The sequence below is a fragment of the Candoia aspera genome, chromosome 6, assembly GCF_035149785.1.
Source record: "Candoia aspera isolate rCanAsp1 chromosome 6, rCanAsp1.hap2, whole genome shotgun sequence".
Lineage (NCBI taxonomy): Eukaryota > Metazoa > Chordata > Lepidosauria > Squamata > Boidae > Candoia > Candoia aspera.
The window spans coordinates 45,588,641-45,609,492 of record NC_086158.1 but is presented as its reverse complement, the minus strand read 5'-3'; the positions used below and the strand labels follow the sequence as shown (position 1 = coordinate 45,609,492).

General features: G+C 40.5%; 1 protein-coding gene across 3 annotated transcripts in view; it reads left to right on the top strand.

Annotated features, from left to right (window-relative positions):
* Positions 1-1,407: 1,407 nt before the first annotated feature.
* The window catches only part of ALDH18A1 (aldehyde dehydrogenase 18 family member A1), a 33,323-nt gene continuing 13,878 nt past the window's right edge, over positions 1,408-20,852 (top strand). The window contains exons 1-5 of one of the 3 annotated variants that reach the window (XM_063306964.1): positions 1,408-1,426; positions 14,567-14,680; positions 15,805-16,028; positions 17,660-17,809; positions 17,896-18,000. In XM_063306964.1, coding sequence (XP_063163034.1) covers positions 14,596-14,680; positions 15,805-16,028; positions 17,660-17,809; positions 17,896-18,000 — 564 coding nt within the window. In that variant the 5' untranslated portion in view covers positions 1,408-1,426; positions 14,567-14,595. Of the gene's footprint in view, positions 1,427-12,261; positions 12,473-14,566; positions 14,681-15,804; positions 16,029-17,659; positions 17,810-17,895; positions 18,001-20,852 lie in introns of those variants that run through there. The other 2 variants (XM_063306965.1, XM_063306963.1) reach the window with 2 other exon arrangements.

Below are 20,852 nucleotides of genomic sequence, written 5' to 3'. Positions count from 1 at the left end.
TTGACTTCCTCACTGGCTGACTTCTTGACTGACGTACTGTCTTACTGACTGAATTACTGACTTACTGAGTGACTGAATTACTGACTGACTTATGTACTTACTTACTGAATTACTGACTGACTTACTGACTGATTGACTGAGTTACTTACTGCGTTACTGACTTACTTACTGACCTCCATACTGACTTCCTGACTGACTTCCTTACTGACCTACTGTCTTACTGACTGACATATTTACCAACATACTTACTTTCTGAGTTACTTATTGGCTTTTTGACTTATTGACTGACTTATTGACTGACCTCCTTAGTGACCTATTGACTGACTGACTCATTGACTGACTGACTTAGTTACTTACTGACTTATTTACTGAGTGACTTCCTGACTTACTTACTTTCTGACTTACAGATGGACTGACTGATTGACTTCCTGACTGACTGACCTTATTGACTTCCTGACCTACTGTCTTACTGACTGACTGGCTGACTGACATACTTATTGACTGACATACTGACTGACTGATTTACAGGACTTATACAGCCACCTATCTCATATGATGATTCTAGGCAGCTCACAACAATCCATAAAAACATGGTTAAAAACAAAAGTACTCTTTCCCCGGACACCAGACCAAATATCCTTGAAGCTCAACCCCCAACTTAGCCCAATGCATGGGGGAACTTTCAGTAAAATTATATTAAAAAATAAAAGGAATGCTTGGGCTGCTCCAATTCTCCAAACTAGCGTAGAATAATTTAAGGCTAATAATAATAATAACAATAATAATAGTGTGATTACATTATCAACTACTCTCCTCACAAGTCTGCCAGGCCTACAGCCTGCTAAAACGAGCCCTGGGAGATTTCTTATTATTTTTGGTTTCTGGTCAAGTAGGCTAAAGCAAGGTTGCTGCTCTTTTGTGTAGACAGCCCTTATTCAGAATGGACAGACCAACGGCCAAAGGAAGTCCCTTACTCTCTCTTTCTCCCCGTTTTCCTGTCTGTAAAAATGGGAAGAAGCCTACTTAGGTTTGTCCTAGAATTGGTGCACTTCAACGACCCCTTGTGAGGATGCCCAAGATGAGAATCGTATACAACAGCGGCTATTTCAACGAAAATTAACAAATACTTGGGGCCTTCCATTAATCAATGGAATCATTCAACAAAGATGTATCTCGCCTTTATCTCACGAGTCACTAGAGTGGGCAAAAGGATGAGAAAACAGAAGAAAGCATCACGTTATTCAGAAAGAAGAGGGTAAAACACGGCAAGAGAGCAAAAGGAAAAGGGATGCCACGAGGCAATCAGCGGAGAGGATGGGGCCTGAGGGGGCGGGCCATCGGCCGGAAGTCTCTCCGCTGACAACCTGCCTGGCGAATTCGCTGGAGTGAGCGCGTCGCTTGGATTCGGCTGTTGCTTCGGGCGTTTGTAAGTGATGGTGGAGAGTGGGCTGAGTTCGGTCGGGGGCTGTCGGGATTCGGTCGCGCCGTTCTTGCGCTGGGCGGTGGTGGTGCTCGGCTGCTGCCGCTCCACCGACAACCCGCGGGGCTGGGATCTCGGCCTCTGCTTTGGAGTGGAGCGTTGCTCCGTCCTTCGCTGGAGCCGGGCGAGGGGCAACGTAGCCTCTTTCTAGCGAGGGGAAAGACGCATTCTTTTGATTCTGAATGCTTCCTTTCCCAGTCTGGTGCCATCCGTATCTCTTGAGGCCAAGCCGCTGTGGCCGACGGCTGTCTGGTAATTCTTGGAGATTTACTCTCAACATAACTACAGGTTACTGTACTTCTTCCCACCTCTAAATTGCATGTTTATGGGCACTGAGTACCGAGCCTTGTTAGTGATTGTGGATGCAATAAAAGAGAGCTCCCTGTAGTCTTTTAGAGAGTGGAGGCACTACTAGTGAATTCATTTACGGGCTTGAATAATTTCTTACAAGTATTAGTAACTATTGCTATCATTTTTTTACACCAAGTTTTTAGTGCAGTCTTTGTCAGTTTAATGCCCTTCGGATGTATTGGATAATTAGCAAGGCTAACTATAGGAGTTGAAGAAATTCAGGGCATCTTTAGGACTCCAGAATGGAGAAGGTTGATTTGAGATTTGTGCATTGTCCTTGTAGTAGGATAATGGAGTGATGGTAGAATAAAAGTTCATATTTTTAACAGTTCGTTTGACATGCAGTATTTCATGTCAAAAAAATGTTTGTCCAAAGCAATGTTAATCTTACAGAAAAGTTAAGCACAATGTATTTTCCATATGAGAAGGCTGTAGTATCCCATCACAATCTCACCTTAATTGGCTGTTTGGCTTGATAAAACTTATGCTAGACTTTCAGAACTTGAGATAAGATCCTTGTGAGGAGGTAGATTTCAGAAGTACTATTAAAAAAAGCAAAGTCTAATTCTAGATGGGAAACATTTATTGAACTGTTGTCATGAAGGGACATGTTTGTGCTGATGCCCCGTTGTGAATATAGGTGAGGTAGCAGGTGCTATACAAGCATCCTACCTTTGGATGAGTCTGAGCTCCCACTTAACAGAGGAGTATTAAAAGGGGAGTTTCTCCCTCCCTCCCTCCTCCCATTTTCTCTCTCTCAAGTTGTGAGTTTGCTTGACCATGTTCAGCTTTCTTATTTTTTTAAACAAAACAGATATTGTACTTCATTCTCTAAGCAGAATTGGTTTTAAGATTACGCATGGTTCATTCACTGCTATTCAGCAGATAACAATACTAGAGACCTGTCTAAAAAGCTTCTGTCTAAAGCTTACATACACAGATCTCTTTCTGTAATCCTTTTGTTTTTTGTCTTTTTCATATTATTGTGTTGCCATTTGGATTATGGGGGCAGAGGTTGCTATTTAACAAAGGGAAGGGGTAAAAAAGGATGTGTGTGTTTCATATCCTGGCTGTTTGAGAAAAATAGATATATACATACTTTCAGATTACATGACTTAAGTATGGGATCTTACATAATGGGAGCAGATTGACAATTTGTCATCTTGTTCTGTAGCAGTGTGGTTATAAAATTTGCTTCCATAATTCACTATTAAAATAGGAAATCTTTTTGAATCAGGACTGTTTGAATGTTTAAGAATACATAGTTGGCATTCTCACAGATTGTGATGGAAGGCATACCTGTTATCAAATGGTTCCCATGCAAGCATGATACTGTTGCCTCCCCCTGTACATCTCCATAATGCTTCCTGCCATCCATGATCCCAGCTTACCTTTGCCCTATTTCCAGGTACCTGGCATACTTTCAAGCAAAATATGGCATGTTTGTTTTCTAAGAATGCCAATAGGGTTTACATAGGGAATAGAGACATTTTTGTAAATAAAGAAGCCAGAAGGAAATATGCTTTGGTCACGTCAGTTTGCTTATCTTATTAATTAAATTATCTAAAAGTGTGGTAGGGAGTGTTGCCAAGGGAGAGAACCTATGGCTTTATCACCATGTGTTGAAATAATTAGGTGTAGACTGGTTTTAAGCTTATATAAGTAGGCATTTCAACAAAAATAAAATCTCAAATTATTTCCTGCATTTCTGTAGTCAGTCTTGGGCATGTTAAAACAGAAGTACATGCTTTGTAGGAATGTGACTATATATATATTTGCCTATAAATAAATTATGGGTGTATCCAGGACATTTGCTATTTTCCTCAAAAAGAGCAACAAAAAAAAGGGGGGGGGACTCTGTACCATAACAGTTTTGTGAACTAGACCAGAGTTTATCAGATGCATCAGTTTTAGTGCCAGATGAGAGGTCCAAAGTGAGGGATTTACCAACTGGAGTCAGGAGCACATGTTGAACAGAGAGAATAAAGCAGGTATGCACTCCTGCCATGTAACAGATTTTTTGAAAAATAACTAATCACTTTTCCATCATCTTCTACCAGAGGTGGGAAATTTGTGGATCTTCAAGTGTTGCTGGATTGTTACTCCCAGCAGCCCTGATGATCATGTTCTAATGATGAGAAATTCTGGTACTGTAGTTTAGTCACATCTGGACAGCTACACATTCCTGAACCCTATTCTAAATGCAGCCAATTTTTAAATGACAGCGATTACATCTTATTTTGCTTCCCTTGTTTATTCCTACCCTTGAACTGGAATTTTCCTCTTGCTTTATGCTACTTGATTGGATCCACATGTAATTAGTGGGGTGTGGGGCAGCAGTATTTTTCCTGTGAAATGTTTGGCACAGGCTACCACAGATTGCCAGACCAGGTAAGCTGGATTTGTTATAGCTTGCTAAGTCCTGCACTAGAATTTTTCCAAAGAGAAATAAACCAATGCCATACAGGTAAGTCCTGTTTTGATATCAGATTAATTTTTGTCTCTTATATTTATAAAGTGGTGAGTACACATACTTGGTTTTCATATAATTTAGCTTGAAAATACATTTTAAGGTAAATAATTAGTGCATTGTGGAGCAAATTTTTTTAAAAAATAAATTGTATCTAAAATAATTCTCTATCAGCTTATGCGCTTTACTTTTTATGATTTATTTGCTCTAATTAAAGAAACTGTGACCTCCTCTCTGTCTTCCAGTAAAATGATGTATATTTTTAAAGATGGTGTAGTATCAGTAGGGGACTAGAATTCTACAAGATGGGAACTGAAATTTTGGGGGGTAGGAGGGAAATGGAAACAGGTTCATCAGTTTTCCTTTTCTATCTATCTTTCATTGGATGACATATAAAACAAGGTAGCAGAAGACAACTGCAATATAATTGTAATGTTGAGATTGGACAATTGTATGCACATGCCAGAACACTATGTAGTAATAGTATCTGTAAATATTTAAGTGTTGCAGAGGAACTATAATTAATAAATTTGAGTGAATTTAAATATAAATTATGGTTGGTGGTTATTATGGGCATGAGCTAGGTAAGTTTGGGGCTTGTACATTGTCATTTTATTCTTTATAGCAATAAGAGAAATTTTTATTCTTTTGCTTTCAAGTTCAGTTAACCATAGTTTAGTATTGTTGCTGAACCTTCACGTTTTACTGTAAACCACTCCGAGTCCCCCTTTTTGGGGGAGATGGGCGGTAATAGAAATTTGAAAAATACGTAAATAAATATGTTTTTTGGGTACCAAACGAAGCCAACTACATACACCACAATTTGTCAGTGTTTGATTATAATGTTTAACTACTGTTGATCAAAACTAGAAACAAAGCTTCCAGTTCATCCTTACAAAAGAGAAGAAGCATGGAGATTCTAGTTATATTCATGTACTGATGAGCCAAAGTTTATTATTGCATTTGGAGGCAGCCATTGTCCTGCTCTGAATAAATTATTGAATACTGCAAGACTGTGCTGAGTGGAAGCAAGTTTCCTGGCCCCTCTGAAGGGTAAACTATATGTTTTTAGGTCGTGCATTGTGGCTTCTGTCAAAATTGCTTCCAGTGCTGTGGGCATAACTATCCATACTTTTGACCAGTGAAAGAGCTATAGAACCTGAGAAATTTCTTCTGTATATATTCATCAGCATGTGTGTCCTGAGAAAGCAACATGCAGTTGGAAGATAACGTCTTTTGTTCCCCAGTTTTATTCTTGGTTACCATCTTTAATTCTATAGAGCTAGGATAGTGTCATGAGTACTGATGGTGAGCAGGAGGGAGTCCCTATCCAGGGGGGAAAACGCATGCATAGTACTGAGGAATTAAGCAGCCATTCAAAGAGACACAGATCAGACCCGCCTTAACTTTTGGGGTTTATCTGTCTGGGTTTTTCCCACGCATCTTCAGTTAGGATTTTCTGTCTAATGTAGCAGTAATAAACACTAGAGAGCTATTCCTTGTCTCAGCGTGGTTCCTGGCTGTTAGGACAGATAGTGCTTTTTCCTCCTTTTCTTCCTTTACCTAGAACAGTACAACTCCTTGCACTAAAATAAGGCACACTGGTTCTCAGTAAGAAAGCATAAAGCCCCAAATCCTGTCCCAAATTGTCTGACTACAAATTGCGACAAAATACAAAGGTAAAAAAGTGTTTGTGAAGTAGAATGTAATAGTCATAATATTGCTGATAAGTGTAGATGTCCATGTTCACGCTCATGGGGTACATGTATCATTGCCTTTGTGAACATGCTTTTGTGAACATGCTGGTGTAGGTGTTCTTTCTTAGGCCTTCAATCTTGACCTCTTTTGTCTTTGTTATGTTACAGGATGTAGAGAAATTATTTTCATTTCTTCTCTTGCCTTCAGCAATTGGCTTTTCACAATACCTCACTAAAATCTAAAAATCTAAAATCTCGATTAACTCCATACTGAGGAGCTCTTGGGTGTCTCTAACTAGCAAAGATCTGGGTGCTGTATTTCCAACATGACATTGTTGCTGAAGAATGGGAAGTGCAAGGATCCTGTGTTTCCAGTTTATTTCACAGCACTGTTGCACCTGAGATCAGTTTGTTATGCTCTATACAATATTTTTTAAAGCAAATTTCCCAAACCATGCGACAGAAAAAATTACAGATGGCCAGTAAAGACTCAACATTTTTTTAAACAAATATTCAATCTTTTAAATGCTTTTAGTTGTTAGTGGTTTTATACCAACACTCTACTTTTGGTAAATAAAAGGTAGCTGAGCAAGACTACTATTGGGTTATAAAGTTATCTAGGGAAAGGAAATTATCAGCCCAGAATATTTAAGTCTCATTTTTACATCTTTTTCTTCACTTTTTACCCCGACAGTCTTTGAAAATTGATCAGTTAAAGAAAGAGCTTATGAATTTCTTTACATAGGTTTTGTGACCTGAATTCTGCCATTTCTCCTGAATGGATCACTCCACTTAAAAGCAAACTCAGCATCCCTGGTTTTGCTTCATTTTCCTCAGCACTAAGTGCTGTGTTTAGTGTTGAGGAAAATGGAGCAAAAACAGGGATGTTGAGAAATAAAAAGTATCACCATGTTCAGAGAAATCCAATTTTTGTGGAAGTACAACAACATTCTTATCTATAGCATAACAAGAAGTGTGCTCTGTAGCTATGAAATTGTCAGATCCCCCCGATCAAAGGTTTTACAAAAACCCTTATCGGAGCATCTACCATCATTTCCTTCTCCAAGGAATGGAATCTGTGTTGCCAGATGGGAGGGGGTGTGAAGTTGGAGTGTGAAGTGGTTTATTATGGCTATGGAGGACATCAAGGACATGGGGTTGAGATATGCCAGGAATACCATCTGGATGGGAAGGGGGGTGACATGGTTTCATGGGAAAGGGGGCTAACTACGGGAATGTAGTTTTTAAGTTAGGTTTGAGCGGGAACTTCTTTATTCGCAGCTTGCCGTTCATTACATTTCATTAAAACAGTTAAAGGAATCCCAGCCTCCTGACTGTGATTGTGTGAATGCTTGAATGATCAGGTGCTGACATTAAGCTGTGAATCAATCTTCTGAAAAAATTCTTCCTGAGCAAGTAATCAGCTGAGAGTTGACAAACCATGCCTAAACACGGAAAATCCCGGGCTAAGCAGCCATCGCCTTTACCGTCATCAGAGAAGACAGTGCTGTATGCCAAAGTGGAAGAAGAAAAAGTTGAGATGGAGGAGAGCTCGGGGAGCGGGGACAGTGAGTGCAAGATGGAACCCTGGCTCAACACTATGGAGTTGGAAGGTGCCCTCCGTTCTCTCAATTTCGTGAGAGAGCCTCAGACACCAAGCATTATCATAGAAGAACCACAGATGGGTCCTTCCCAGCCCGGTGCCAGAGAGGAAGAGGGAAGAGCCCCTCCACCCATGGAGGCACAAGTAAGGGTGCAGAGTCTGAGGTCGCATGGGACCATACCAGACCCCAATGGAACTCTGCAAGAAATGTGGAGCCTGGAGGTGAGGATGTCTGCTATGGAAGTGGTGTTGCAGGTATCGAGAACCCTGGAGACCATGGCGCACCCCTTGGCAGAAATCTCAGCTTAGCTATCCAGAGTGGCATCGCCAGACTCACGAGTGGGGGAGAGCTCTGCCCAGTGGGGCGACACTGGCTGCGACCCCAAAGGACATACAAATTAAGTTCGATGAAAACCCACAATAGTTGGTGTTCTTCTTGACCAATGTGTCCATATATATGAAGGAATATGGGTCTTGCTTTCCCACTGAGAACAAGAAAGTGAGCTGGGTAGGTGCCATACTCCAGGGATCTGCGACGGAGTGGTTTGTGCAACTGCATGATAACATGGCCTTGGAGCTGAATAGCTTGCATGACTTCATGAGGGCACTGAGAGACCGGTTCGAGGACCCACTCAACAAGATGAGGGCGAAGACAGGTATCCAGCAACTTAGGCAAGGGGGAAGGACCGTGGCGGAGTATGCCATGGAGTTCAAAGCTCTTGCCAGAAAAGTTATGTACTGGTCGGAAACTACTAAGATTGATTACTTCAAAGGGGGCTTGCAGCCAGAAATCCTGAGATGGGCGCTCTGCCGTAGAGATCCCCCCACTTTGAAAGAATGGATCTGCCTAGCAGGAGAGGTGAAGAATACCCAATACCAATTCCGTCGGCAACTCTGAGCGCAAACGATGGGAAAAAATACCATAGCCCCAGGTCAATTTCCCTTCACCCAGCAAAAACTCTTCCGTGACAAGGAGGACCAGAAAGACCGGCCAGGGAAAAGAGGCAGCTGTTTCAAATGCGGGAAGGACACCCACAGAGCAGCAGAATGTCCACACAGGGAGTCAGACTCACCGAAAGGAGCAACCAAACCAGCTAAAACCCTGCTGACTAGACACAAGGCAGCCGCTGCAACAGCGCTGGCCCGAAAGGATCCAGAAGTGAAGTCCCTGATTGACTCCGGCGAAGACTCCTAACAGGAGGAACTGGAGCCGGCGGGAAACGAATTTCACCTGTTCTAAATCACACCTGCGAGCAGGTGGAAACTCCAGGGCACAACATGCCTACTTCAGAGATAGACGACAAAGAAGACCCTTTGGTGAGTGATGATTGCCCCACCTTGCTGGTGAAAGTAGAACTAAAAAACTTAAGAACCTGGCACAAAGCCAATCTGACAGCTATGTTAGACTTGGGGTGCACAAAATGCTTGATACACCCCGCCCTAATTGACACACTGAGCCTTAAAACCAAAAAGACTTAAAAATCCAATTATTTTCACCCAGATGGACGGTTCAGTTGCCCACGGGGGTCCCGTGGAATTCCGGACTGAGACTTTGGCCATGAGGTTGGGGGGGCATAAAGAAACCTTGCAATTTATTGTAGCCCCTATTGCCAACTATTCTATCATCCTGGGACTCCCGTGGCTAAAGAGTAGAAAGCCACAAATCGACTGGGACTCAGGTGCTTTATTGTTTAAAAATGGGGTTGGCAACCTCTTTACTGTACCACAACCCAGGCGGAATGTAGCCAGCACCCTCCTCAACCACACCCCTGCAGCAGAACCTGTGGCACAGCCCGACATTCCACCTGAGTATACAGACTTTCTTGATGTGTTCGATGAGAAGGAGTGTGGCCAATTGCCTCCTCACAGAAAAACTGACTGTGCCATTGAAATTGACCCAAAGGCTAAACTACCTAAGCCAAAAATGTATGCTATGTCAGAAACCGAGAAACAGGTTCTCAGGGAATTTATTGACAAAAATTTAGAGAGGGGGTTCATTGAGCCTGCCAATTCACCTTTGGTAGCCCTGGCACTCTTCCAGGTGAAAAAAGATGGCTCTCTGAGACTCTGCACGGATTACCGTGGAATAAATGCCATCTGAATAAACAATACCCTCTCCCCTTAATGGAAGACATGCTATCACACCTATCAAAGGGAAAAGTATTCACCAAACTTGACCTCAGAGAAGCCTACTTTAGAATTCGAATTCAGGAGGGGGATGAATGGAAAACAGCATTTAACTGCCCTCTGGGTTCCTATCAATACAAAGTCCTCCCATTTGGGTTAGCGGGGGCCCCTGGAGTGTTTATGCAATACATCAATGAGGTCCTCCATGAACATTTGTACAAAGGGGTCCTGGTTTACTTGGATGACATTTTAATCTATTCTGACAACTTCAAAGACCACGTTCAGCTTGTCAAGAAAGTCTTGCGCAAACTAAGAGATGCTAAGCTGTATGCCAAGCTCTCTAAATGTGAGTTCCACAAGTCCCAGCTTGGCTATTTGGGCTATCGTATTTCTTCCAAGGGTGTCGAAATGGATCCTGCCAAAGTACAAGACATCATGGGGTGGGAACCCCCTCGCACCAGGCATCAACTTCAAAGTTTTCTAGGCTTTGCAAATTTCTATAGAAATTTTATCCCCCAATTTGCTCAGATTGCTTTGCCTCTAACTGACTTGTTGAAAACTAGAGGGAGGGGGGAATATGGGTCTTGCTTTCCCACTGGCGAAATGGCGATTTCTTTCCATGGAGCCTTGGGGGAGGCTATGGGTTGTAAAAGTCATTGCGGTTTCCCCTCCTTTCTCTTCGCCTGGGCACAGACGTGGCATGAGGTGACGTAGGACTGTACATCAGCACGAAGGGAGGGCCACCAAAATTGGTGCCTCACCGAGTGGAGAGTTTTTGTGAAGGCAAAATCACCTGCAGATTTAATATCATGGAAAGGGTGCAGAATTGTCTGGCGAAGAGACTCAGGCACGTGCCCTTACAATACCAGATGTTGTCAATTTCAGTTAATTGGGCTTTGTTACATTGTAGCCAGGGATCCTTAGGGAGTGCCTGAAGCAGTTCCTCTTTTAGGTCAGCCTGCACTTTCACTTTCCCGGCGTTACGCAAGCCATTCCAAGCTGCTTCTGAGAGAACACTGTGTGTACAATTTGAGTTTGGGCAGTGTGATATTGTGGGAGGCAAGAAAGTGCATCAGCAAGAAAATTCCTTTTGCCAGGAAGGAAATTTAGGGTAAAATTAAAACGGCTAAAAAATTGAGCCCAACGAATTTGTTTGCCATTCAATTTCCTGGGGGTTTGTAAAGTGTGGAGGTTTTTGTGATCCAGGAAATCTGGAAAGTTACCTACCCCGGGGGCTAGACTTGCCTGGACTTCTGACTGTCAAACCGCTTTTGACCGTTTAAAGCTTCTTTTTACTAGAGAACCCATTCTGGCTCACCCAGACCCAACTCGCCCCTTTATCGTGCAAGCAGATGCTTCTGACTCAGCTATCGGGGCAGTTTTGGTTCAAAAAAATGAAACACGTTTTCCTCGCCCCTGCGCGTACCTATCACGCAACTTTTCTGACTCTTGAGCACAACTGGCCCATTTGGGAAAAAGAAGCCTTTGCTGTAAAGACTGCTCTCACACACATTGGAGGCATTTGCTAGAGGGTGTTTGTTATCCCTTTGAGGTTTGGACTGATCACAAAAACCTCCAAGCTTTACAAACCCCCAGGAAATTGCAACATGCTCTACAGGGGGCTTTCCTTGAAGAGTATCTGGAAGCGTCAGCTGGTCCAGAATGCAGCTGCACAGGTTGTTTTTGGTGCCCCTAGAAGGGTGCATGTAACACCGCTGCTACATGAGCTGCATTGGGTACCAGTTTGCCTCCGGGTCCAATCAAGGTGTTGGTTATCACCTTTAAAGCCCTACATGGCATGGGACCAGGATATCTGAGGGACCGTCTCATCCCTATTACATCAGCTCGTCCCACCCGTTCATGCAGAGAGGGCATGTTGCGGACCCTGTCTGCAAGAGAATTTCCCTTGGCAGGGTCCAGGAAGCGGGCCTTCTCAGCAGTAGCTCCTGTGGAACATGCTGCCCCTGGAGGTGAGGTTAGCCCCATCGCTCCTGACCTTCTGGAGGGACCTGAAGACCTGGCTCTGCTGCTTCGCTTGGGGCGGGGTGGGGAGTAGTTCAACATGGGGATGGCTGGTACCTTAGAGTGCTCCTCCCATATATAAACTGTATTAGACCCTCCTGCCACTTGGATTTTATTCTTATTTTTATTTTTATTTTTATCTATTAAAAGTAATTATATATTTCTATATTGTATTTGTATTTTATACTTGTTGTTTTAATTGACTCTTTTATTGTAAGACACCCAGAGTTCCTCCGATGGGAGGAGATGGGTGGGGATAAATTGAATAAATAAATAAATAATGAGGGCAGTGGGAAGCTATTGAATTGAGAGGAGGGAGTGTCTGTAGGAGACTACAGTTCTAGTAAGTGGCTGAGAGATGGGCCTGAGTGGTGGGGAACAGATCTGGTCTGCACTGGCGCCTGCTGCCTTATAGCATTTGTTGACATTTCAATCTTTAACTTGGATTTTGTGCTGCAACGTGGAGCTTTTTCATCAGCCACTCTAGTGTATGAGGAGGTAATGCCTCAGCTGTTGGGAGTCCGGTTGCATCCGCTGCTGGCAGCTCTCTGTCTTCCTGTTGGAGCTGATGTGGCTCATCCTGGCAACAGCTTCAAGATTAGTGGCTGTCAAGGATTGTAATTTGCTTTTGTTGGGATTTCAGGAATTAAATGCCTTTTGATGTTTCTCCTGCTGCTTCTGGTAGAAATCTCCCTCTCCTCTCCAGGTTTTCTTCATAAAAAGTAGGTAACAACACTAGATATTAGAAGCAATATGTTAAAAAGGTAATTATTGGATCCATTGCAGGGTTCCTGTGTTGGATTAATTCTGGCAATCCAGTGCAAGGAAGCTGAAGTTTCATGTGCTGCTTTCTTACTCTTAATAATAGAGTGATGCTTGGCCTCAAGGAATTTTCAGTTTTTCATCTAAGACATTTGGATAAAATGATGCTGAATCAGCTATGACCATCTTGCTTGTTCATATTTTAAATACCTTTCAGGAAAAAAGAACTAGTTATATAGTGATGTGTGGTTATTTTCGTATCAGCCCTGAATTTAACATTTTTAAAGACATGAAATGTATTACAACAGCATAAAACTGAAGCACTTGTTATATTTATGAAACATAAAAAGTTAATCATTTTGGCTTTATTTAAATGATAATTTAAAACGTTCCAGGGTGATGGGGTGATAAGCCATTGTAAACTAACCCCAATGTAACTTAATTTTGGCTGAATGGGAGAATATGAAGAGAAATAAAGTAGAAGCAATTGGAAGTTGCCATAGAAGTGAACAGAAGCATCTTCCAGCTTCTGCCAGTAGCCATGGTATTTTTGGTTCCCAAAAGGCCACATATCCCACTTGCTAATAATGCTGAGGGCAAGAGGCCTTCTGGTTACTGAAGAAGGAGCATTTTGGGGGCCCTGATTTCTCCTCTCCCTGGTAGAAGAAATGCCCACCACCCCCAAATGCCTCATGACATGTAACTGCAGAAACAGTCTAGCCCAGCCCTTCTCAACTTTTTGACCCTAGAGGAAACCTTGAAATATTTTTCAGGCCTTGGGGAACCCCTGCACATTCAAGCTCAAATATAGGTCACAGGTTAAGAAATTACTATATTTTTTTTCATGTGTAGGCCTGCATATATGCATTAACCATGTTCTTAAAATAAAAATAAAAAATGAAACTTACCTCTTTCTTGTGAAGTTGCCCAAATTTGAAATACTTCTTTAAATAAATTGTGATCTCCAAGGGAACCCTCTAGTGACATCTTGCGGTACCCTAGGGTTCCATAGAACCCTGGTTGAGAAATCCTGGTCTAGCCCCATCCATTGGCCAAAGGAACAAGAACAGCTCATTGTCATTAGCCAACAAGGAAAGATCCATTTAGCCCAAATGAGATATAAAAATCTGTGATTAGTTTACCACTTTGCCGTAACCTTAAAGAACTGGGTTTCCTGTTTCCTGTTCCCTCTGTTCTTCCTTTATGTATCTTTAATTTGAAAACTTGATGGCTGACCTCTCCTTTTTGTTGCATTGATGGAAGCCACTTCAAGAGACAATTGAAAAGCAGGATAAGAATGTAATGTTTTCAAAATGTGAAACTTCAGTGCTGTAATAAAGATTTATGATCTGGTCTTGGAAATAGGGTGGATATTAGCATTAATATATAAGATAAACTCTTGTTTTTAAAGAACAGGCTAAATATGAAGATCCTTATCATTAGCGATACATTTAGGCAGTCCTATATCTTTACTCTAAACTTGGAGTTATATGCATTTCAAACTGGTACTGAAGTAATATCCTGTATTGGTCTCATTGGGGCTTTTGGGTTTATTTCTGTGATGAGTGCCTAAAAATATCACAGGTTTTCACTTTTAATTTTATGTACATAGAATTAAGTATACTTTTGGTTTTCTTGGTGAAAAGTATTGGTTCAGTCTGAGTACTTGAGGATGATTTAGTTATCTTCAACTTCTGAAAGTATTTTTCCAATATTAAGTGTGAAGAGGGTAGTTTTTCTAAAATAAAAGCACTAACAAGTCTGTAATTGCTAACCTTACTGAATCTAAGAACTTTGCAACAATCTAGCTAATGTTAACAATGTTATTTTCAAACCTATTTTGAAAATTTCCCACTGTTCTACAAAAATAAAATGCTCATATAAGTTTTTTTTAATCTTTCCCCCCCATTTCAGTTAGTACAAGGAGAAATCCATGCTTTCTTTTGAAAGTGGCATTTTCCCACTATTTTTTTTAATTACCTGTAGAATTTGTATTTGATATGCATCAGGAAAATACAAAATCATATTGGCTTTCCTCTTTCTTCTCCTTGCAGGTGTTCCTGGCTTCACCAAGCTGTTGACAATGCTTTGTCGAGTGGCTCGTCTTCCTTCCCTGCGTTCCTCGGGTCGATTCTGGCAGGGGTCTGATGTGGCTGGATCCCATCCTTGTATGTATGAGAGAGAGAGGACTGGTAGTGGTGATCCTCCTGTTAATAGGATGCATTTGGGAAGAATTCTAGACCTGGTATCTTAATTTCCAATTTGATGGCTTCAGGTAGCCAACAACAAAACCATTTCTTTGCAAATAGCCAGGGACAACTCTCCTCTAGTGTCCTGCTGCAAGTTTGATCCAGAAAGCAGAAATGTTACTGATTACAAGTGCGGTAGCCTATTTGAAGTATAGTCTAGAGGAAAAGTTCATCACTTTGATAAAACTGGAAAATTACTGTAAGTTTTAGTTCCACTCCCTTAATTGCTTATCATTAACTATTCTCAGTTCCGTAAATACAAATGGATATAGATCAGTGACATACAGGAAGGAATGGAGAGTCTTACTAGAGTTCTGATATGCCTTAATGATCATTTAGCCCTTGTTTATTACTAGCAACTGAAGCATCTGGGAAGGTGAAGGGTTTGTTTATTTTATTCATTAGAAATATATCCGGCCTTTTCAATTAAAATAAGATGCCCATGATTATTCAACAATGATTGTTTATTAAATCTTTGTTTATTAACAATCTTTTAAGATGAGGTAGCTTAATTTTTTTTAAAATAGAGAAAAACATTTAATACTGATTAATTCTATATATGTATACACACACACACACACATACTGTATATATACATAAACACACACACGCATGCATGCACGCGCATACACACACACAGTGATAAAGTATACCAGAACTCATGCTGATTGCAGGAGATCATGTCTGCTTATAACATAGCCAGAAGCTCCTTAGAACTCCAAAACTTACCATGATGTAGCAGGGTTGTGGTGATCCTGGGCTCTTCTATGGGGTATATTCTCTAGATGACTGCCTTGCAGTTGGGTTCCTTTGTTTAAAAAGTTGTTAGAATGTTCTGACGTGTTGATAATGAAGTGCATGGAATGTTTATTTTCCCATATGAATATCCTGCTCCTGCCCCAGATATTATTTTGACAAATGTTTTCTTTGTCACCCTGAACCAAACAGGAAATAATTAGAGGCTTCCATCTCAGGTTGGAAAAGGGAGGAGGAATTTGGGGTAGGTAAGTCCATCTGATGGTTTTGCTATGTTTCAACTGCAGGCTTACTGGCGCCTAACCTGGTGTTGAGAAATAAGTCTGCCCGAGGCTGGAGTAACATACCTTTTATCACAGTACCCCTCAGTCGCACCCATGGCAAGTCTTTTGCACACCGCAGTGAACTAAAGCATGCCAAGAGAATTGTGGTGAAATTAGGGAGCGCTGTTGTCACTCGAGGTGATGAATGTGGCCTAGCCCTGGGACGATTGGCATCCATCGTTGAGCAGGTAACTTGGCTTAGGTCCTTCATACCTAGCTGATTTATTGATCTTAATTCTAAATTAAATCTCCATACATCAGCTAAAATTGGCAGTGTTGGGGTATAAGGGAGGATGCTACACAATAGATTAAATGTTTTTAAATTAATTTTTATTAAATTAATTTTTTACAGAATAAAAACAATATAAATTTAAAGAAAAAGCAATACAGTAGTAGTAGAAAAAGGTAAAAGAAAAGTGATAATAAATAAGAAAGAAATAAAAGACAGAAAAGAGAGAGAGAAAAAAATAAATATAAAGAAGTGGCTTCCCATCTGCTTTACAGCAGTTATAAATGCATTTATATTTTATCCTCTTCCTGTAAGGTTGCATCGTTGCTCTCTCCCCTTCTTTCTGTATTCTATTCTTTCTAATCATCAGACCCATAAATCACAAGTTCATTCCTTCCTGTTTTCAACAAAAAGTCCATAAAGGGTTTCCAGTCACTAACAAATGTAGTTATTGTCCTTTCTCTAATCAAACAAGTCTCAATTTTGCCATCTCTGCAAATTTTGTCATCTTCACCCACCATTCCTCCATTGTGGATATTTCAGAATCTTTCCATCCTTGTGCTTATAATAATCTCGCTGCAGTTACCATATACAAAAATATTTATTATTTAATTTATTTTATATCCTGCCTTTATTATTTTTATAAATAAGGCGGAGAACAATTTTCCCTAAGACTTTTCTAGTTGTCTGTCCATTAGTCCCAGCAAGAAGAGTTCTGGTTTCAGTTGAATATTAATCTTTAAAATTCTTTGTATCAGTCTATGTATTTGAACCCAAAATTTTCTAGCTTTTTTGCAAGTCCACCAAGTATAATAAAATGACCATGTTTTCCAACATAGATTTGAAGTACCTTTATACGTTCTAGATAGTTTTTCTGGTGTCATATACCAATGGTACATTTTATAAACATTCTCTTTTAAATGGTAACATAATGTGAATTCAGTCCTTTCAGTTACATATTTTCCCATTGTTCCATCTGCATGTTATAACCAAAGTTCTTAGGCCATTTTATCATACACTCTTTAACTTGTTCATCTTCTGTTTCAAATTTCAGTAAAAGCTTATAGATTTTAGCAATTACATGTTCATCATTTACACATAATTCAGTTTCAAATTCTGTCTTTCGTTGCTTAATTCCAAATATCCTTTGTCTACTTTAAATCCTTCTCTTAGCTGTATGTATGAAAACCATTGAAAACTAAATTCCTCTACAGTCAATTGATCTTTTGACTTCATCTTGTATTCTCCATGTTCTTGTTCTACAACTCTCAATATGTTAACCATTTCTCTTTGCCCACTGATTAAATGTTGAGGAACGAGGAGTGCACAATATGAACATTAATGAATGTTTTAAGAGTCCTAAACAAGAGAAGTATCTTAGAAGTCCTTTGTGGTACATATTAATGGATAAGCTATGTTGTTTGGGGATTATTTCAACACTTTCAGAGGCCAACTAGTTGTGGGGACACTGCATTGTTTTATGACTATGCAACATAAACCAGATCTTGCTGCTTTGAAGAATGTTTGCAACTGTGTTTGAAAATCGAAGCAGAATAAAAAGACAGAGGGCTTCTTCTTTTGGGTCCATAGGTGTCAATGCTGCAAAACCAGGGCCGGGAGATGATGATTGTCACCAGTGGGGCAGTAGCATTTGGAAAGCAACGGCTCCGTCATGAGATCTTGCTTTCACAAAGTGTGAGGCAGGCTCTCCATTCAGGGCAGAACCAGCTCAAAGATATGGTGAGTAACCAGGAAGAGATGCTGAGGTTCTTGGAAACAGTACAGGTGCTGCCATAGCTGACTGATGTGTTCTCTGATCTTTGTAGGCCATTCCTGTGCTGGAGGCTCGAGCCTGTGCTGCTGCTGGTCAGAGTGGGCTGATGGCACTGTATGAGGCTATGTTCACACAATATAGCATCTGTGCAGCTCAGGTAAGACGCTCTGTATACCTTTCATGAAGGCTCCAGTGCCAATTTTTCTAGCCTTCATTTTTGCAATGGGTTCTTTGTACTCTGTTCCAGGAACTCCAGTTCATTCAAGCAATAGTACTGTGACAAACAGGAGCGGATGGGGCTGCACCTCCAACACCAAAGTAGAACAGGCTGCCAAACCCTCTTTGTTATACCCTGCCACCACTTGTGTGATGTATAACCATTACTAAATCTCAGCCTGAAAATTTGAGAATCCAGACCTTATGGCTGCATTTTTAGAGAATGACAGGCCCCTTTTCAGCAGTGTTCATTTTCTCTTTTTGGGTAGGTATACCCAATAGTCAGACACATGGTTAAGGCCATTTGCCAGGCTAGGCAATGTACTCCAGTTTCTAGTTTGGTACATTTATTAAACAACCCAGTAGAAAGGAATTAGAAATAGTCTATTGCACTTTAAAACAAAACTGCAAAGACTTTTTAAATTAAATTTATCAGCAACCTCAGTTTATGATTATATCTTGAGGTCAGGTCTCTGGGATTCTAGAGTAGGATCTGGTCTTTATTTTATACCAGCTTCTGGAAAACAAAGCAGATTCACTCATTAGACAGTTTAGGGATATGGAAGTAAATTACAAGGAGAAAAATGTGAACTTACCAAGCAGTGCCTCACATGACTTTATGAGATGCCTTATGGGTGATTCTTGGTGCCCTCTTATTATTAAATTGAGTCATAGGAAATTCAGGTGAGCTTTGGTTAGGCGTGCCTGGGCATATCTGGAATATCCTGTAGTTAGAAAAATGGTCTAGCAAATGGATAAGGGAGTTTGGATCCCCTAGTTCAGGACCTGACAACATCTTACTTGCATCCCTACTTCATGTACTTGTTCCCCTGCATTCAGGTGCTGATAATAGTTTTTACAGCAAAATAATAGTAATTTTATAATCTGCAGTGGATTGTAATACCACTTTTTAATTTTTTTTGAACATAAGGATGGCCCTACTGGATCAGAGCAAGGCCTATCTTAGTCCAGCATTTTGTTTCTTAGAGTGGCCAACCAGATGGCTCTAGGGTTGGAGACATCCAACTTTCCACTGCCCAGATAACATTTGAGTCTTCAGCCATTAGCCTTTGATAGACCTGTCCTCCATGATTTAATTTTATCCCCTTTTAAAGCCACATAAATGAGTAACGATTTTTACAACAACTGTCTTATAAAAATGAATTCCATAATTATGCACTGTATGAAAAATGTGTTTTGTCTTTTCTAAATCATCTTCCAGTCAACTTAATTGGATGGGCCCTGGTCCTAATGTTTTGAGAAAGGGGAAAAAAAACATTTTCCGGTCCACTTTCCCCATGCCATGGATGATTTTACATGTCTTAATTATATCCCCACCCCAGCCCAGTCACCTTTTTTCAAACTAAAGAGTACTAAACATACAGCCTTTTCACCTAAGGTTTTAGTTGCCCTCTTCTGCATTTTTTCCAGTTCTATTATATTCTTTTTTAGATGCAGCAACCAGAACTGTACACTGTACTTTAGATGCAAACATACCATAGATTTGTATAAGGGCATTACAATGTTGACATTTCTGTTTTTAATCTCTTTCCTAAAAAATCATGAGCTTAGAATTTGCCTTTCTCACAGTTGCCACACACATTGTGGTAACAACTATGATCCCAATACATTTTTCCTGGTAAAGTACAGTTACATCAACCGCCAGGAAGCAGTACTTTTCAGAAGTAAGTGTCCAGATATTATTCTGTATATTCTGTGAGTTCAGTTCCTAGTGGAAGGTTTGAACCCCATAAAATAACATCTGGCAATGCATTTCTTAAGAGTCCCAAATAGGATGAAACCAGTCACAAGAGGGTTGGGGTGGAAGTCATATAAAACCTCATCTATGGGGACATGACATAATGTAACACCTGTATCCCTCCCTCCGAGCTTAAGGGAAGGTGGATTGAATGGATCAGTCTGATAGATTCTGGTATGGTACAATGAGCTCAGACAGTGTTTATATGAAGTTAAAGGGTTTTTTTTTAACCAATGAGCATCACATTACACTTACTTAAATAGAACTGCATTTATCATTTGACTGATCATTCAGCCAGTTTGGTTTCTTGTTTTTTATCACCCTGAATAGTTTAGTATCATTGGCAAATAATTGAGCTTACTGCTAAATCAAGATAATTTATGAAAAAATTAAAAGAGCACCAGTCCCAGCAGAGATCCTGGAGGGACTCTATTTCTTCTTTCCTTCTGTTGAGATAATTGTCTATTTATTCCTACTTGCTTTCTATTTTTTTAACCAGTTAATAATCAGAAAAGGACAAGCCCTCTTATCCCATGACAGAAGTTTACACAAAGCCTTTAATGAGGATCGTTTTGAAAATTCAAGTATGTAGTGTTGACAGGGTCCCCTCGATCCACATGCCTATTTGTTTTGTTTTGATTTGTTCTGTTTTGTTTGGGGCATGGGTTCCTTGTTGCATTCATTATCATCACCTTACATTTTTTCTTCAAAGTTCATGCTAACAAAGTGAATAAAGGAGCATAAAAAAGGAGCTTTCCATTTGTTCAAGGAAGACACTTGAAATTTTATGGCTTGCTGAACTCTGCTCACATGCCATGCTGGCCTCTTCTAGGACTTTGTTGACTCTTTCTCACAGTGTGGACCACTCTCTGTTTGAGCACCAATTATTGTGATATTTAATAACCTCCAGGCACCATGAAAAGGTTTGGCTCTCCAGACTTTTCCTTTGAGTCTCTTTTTCACCAGTCCCCTCAGTTTACAGAAGTTTCCCCTCTTGTAGTAAAATATGACTGTGTTGGACTCTGCTGACAGTT